Here is a 1609-nt window from a genome sequence, read left to right as displayed (position 1 = left end):
CTTAATCACCAAGTGACTCTGTTTTCCTTCAGTGACTTCTACTTTGATATCAATTGTGTCCTATATCCTAGTGAATCTATATTCTTACTGCTTTATAATCTATTTCTTCATCCTTCTAATCATTGCCTACATCATATTACACATGGGCTAGGTATTTTAATGCATTTTAATCACCTGAGGAGCATTTTTAACAAGCAGATTATTTGATTGTATTTTTAGACTTAAAATAATTGAATTTATTTCATTTCCCAAAAAATAGTTTCCATTTATTACAGTACTATACAATGAAATTAAAAGGCTACTGTAATAAAAGAATGGTTTTGTATCAACTTTCCTCCCCTAGTATTCACTTTATAAGTTTTAGGGAATGTTCTTTTACTTGTTTTTCATTTCATTTCAGGGGAAGTGCAGTGAGGACATGGAGAAAGAAAATGCTACATTGTTGACAGAGTTTGTTCTCACAGGACTTACACATCAATCAGAGTGGAACATTCTCCTATTCCTAGTGTTCTTGGTGATATATCTAGTTACCATCGTGGGAAACCTTGGTTTGATTGCTCTCATCTTGAATGACCCTCACCTTCACATCCCCATGTACTTATTCCTTGGGAATTTAGCCTTTGTGGATGCTTGGCTATCTTCCACAGTGACCCCCAACATGCTGGTCAACTTCTTAGCCAAGAGTCAGGTGATATCTCTCTCTGAATGTATGATACAACTTTTTTTCTTTGCATTTGGTGGAACCACAGAATGTTTTCTCTTGGCAGCAATGGCGTATGATCGCTATGTAGCCATATGCAAACCTCTACTCTATCCAGTGATCATGAACAATGTACTATGCATCTGGCTATTAGTCTTGTCTTTTGTAAGTGGCTTTCTTCATGCTTTAATTCATGATGTGCTTATATTCAGATTAACTTTCTGTAATTCCAACATAATACATCACTTTTACTGTGATATTATTCCACTGTTTATAATTTCCTGTACTGACCCTTCTATTAATTTTCTAATGCTTTTTATTTTATCTGGTTCAATACAGGTTTTCAGTATTGCAACTGTTCTTAACTCTTATACATTTGTTCTCATTACAATCTTAAAAAAGAAGTCTGTCAGAGGCATAAGGAAAGCCTTCTCCACCTGTGGAGCTCATCTCTTATCTGTGTCTTTATACTATGGCCCTCTTCTCTTCATGTATGTGCGCCCTGCGTCTGCAGAAACAGAGGATCAAGATATGATGGACTCTCTATTTTATACTGTCGTAATTCCTCTTTTAAATCCAATTATCTACAGCTTGAGAAATAAGCAAGTCATAGATTCACTCTCAACAATGTTAAAAAGAAATATTTAGTTCTCGTATTTAATCTCTTCTTATTTTATTAAAAAGTTACAAAATTTTGTAGGTCAAATGTGGCTGTGTTTTGTTAAATGTTCAAAGTTTTTTATAATTATAATTTTCATAGCATATTAGTGACTCAATATTTTATATCTAATAAAGTCCTTAAAATATGTATGTATATAATTCAGAAGCGTACAAGGAATTTTAATCAAGTATTCATGTCACATTAGAGTAATTTAAGCAGAAACCAATGAAAACATTTAACAGGATTAA

At 33.1% G+C, this 1609-nt stretch overlaps 1 protein-coding gene across 1 annotated transcript; it reads left to right on the top strand.

Annotated features, from left to right (window-relative positions):
- Positions 1-367: 367 nt before the first annotated feature.
- Positions 368-1348, top strand: LOC138386215 (olfactory receptor 5H2-like). The gene has a single exon (XM_069472499.1). It carries the CDS (start codon positions 368-370, stop codon positions 1346-1348), a length of 981 nt encoding a protein of 326 aa, XP_069328600.1.
- The last annotated feature ends 261 nt before the right edge of the window (positions 1349-1609 follow it).

The sequence above is a fragment of the Eulemur rufifrons genome, chromosome 7 (genome assembly GCF_041146395.1).
Source record: "Eulemur rufifrons isolate Redbay chromosome 7, OSU_ERuf_1, whole genome shotgun sequence".
NCBI classification, from domain to species: Eukaryota; Metazoa; Chordata; class Mammalia; order Primates; family Lemuridae; genus Eulemur; species Eulemur rufifrons.
This window is presented reverse-complemented; position numbering and strand designations above follow the sequence as displayed.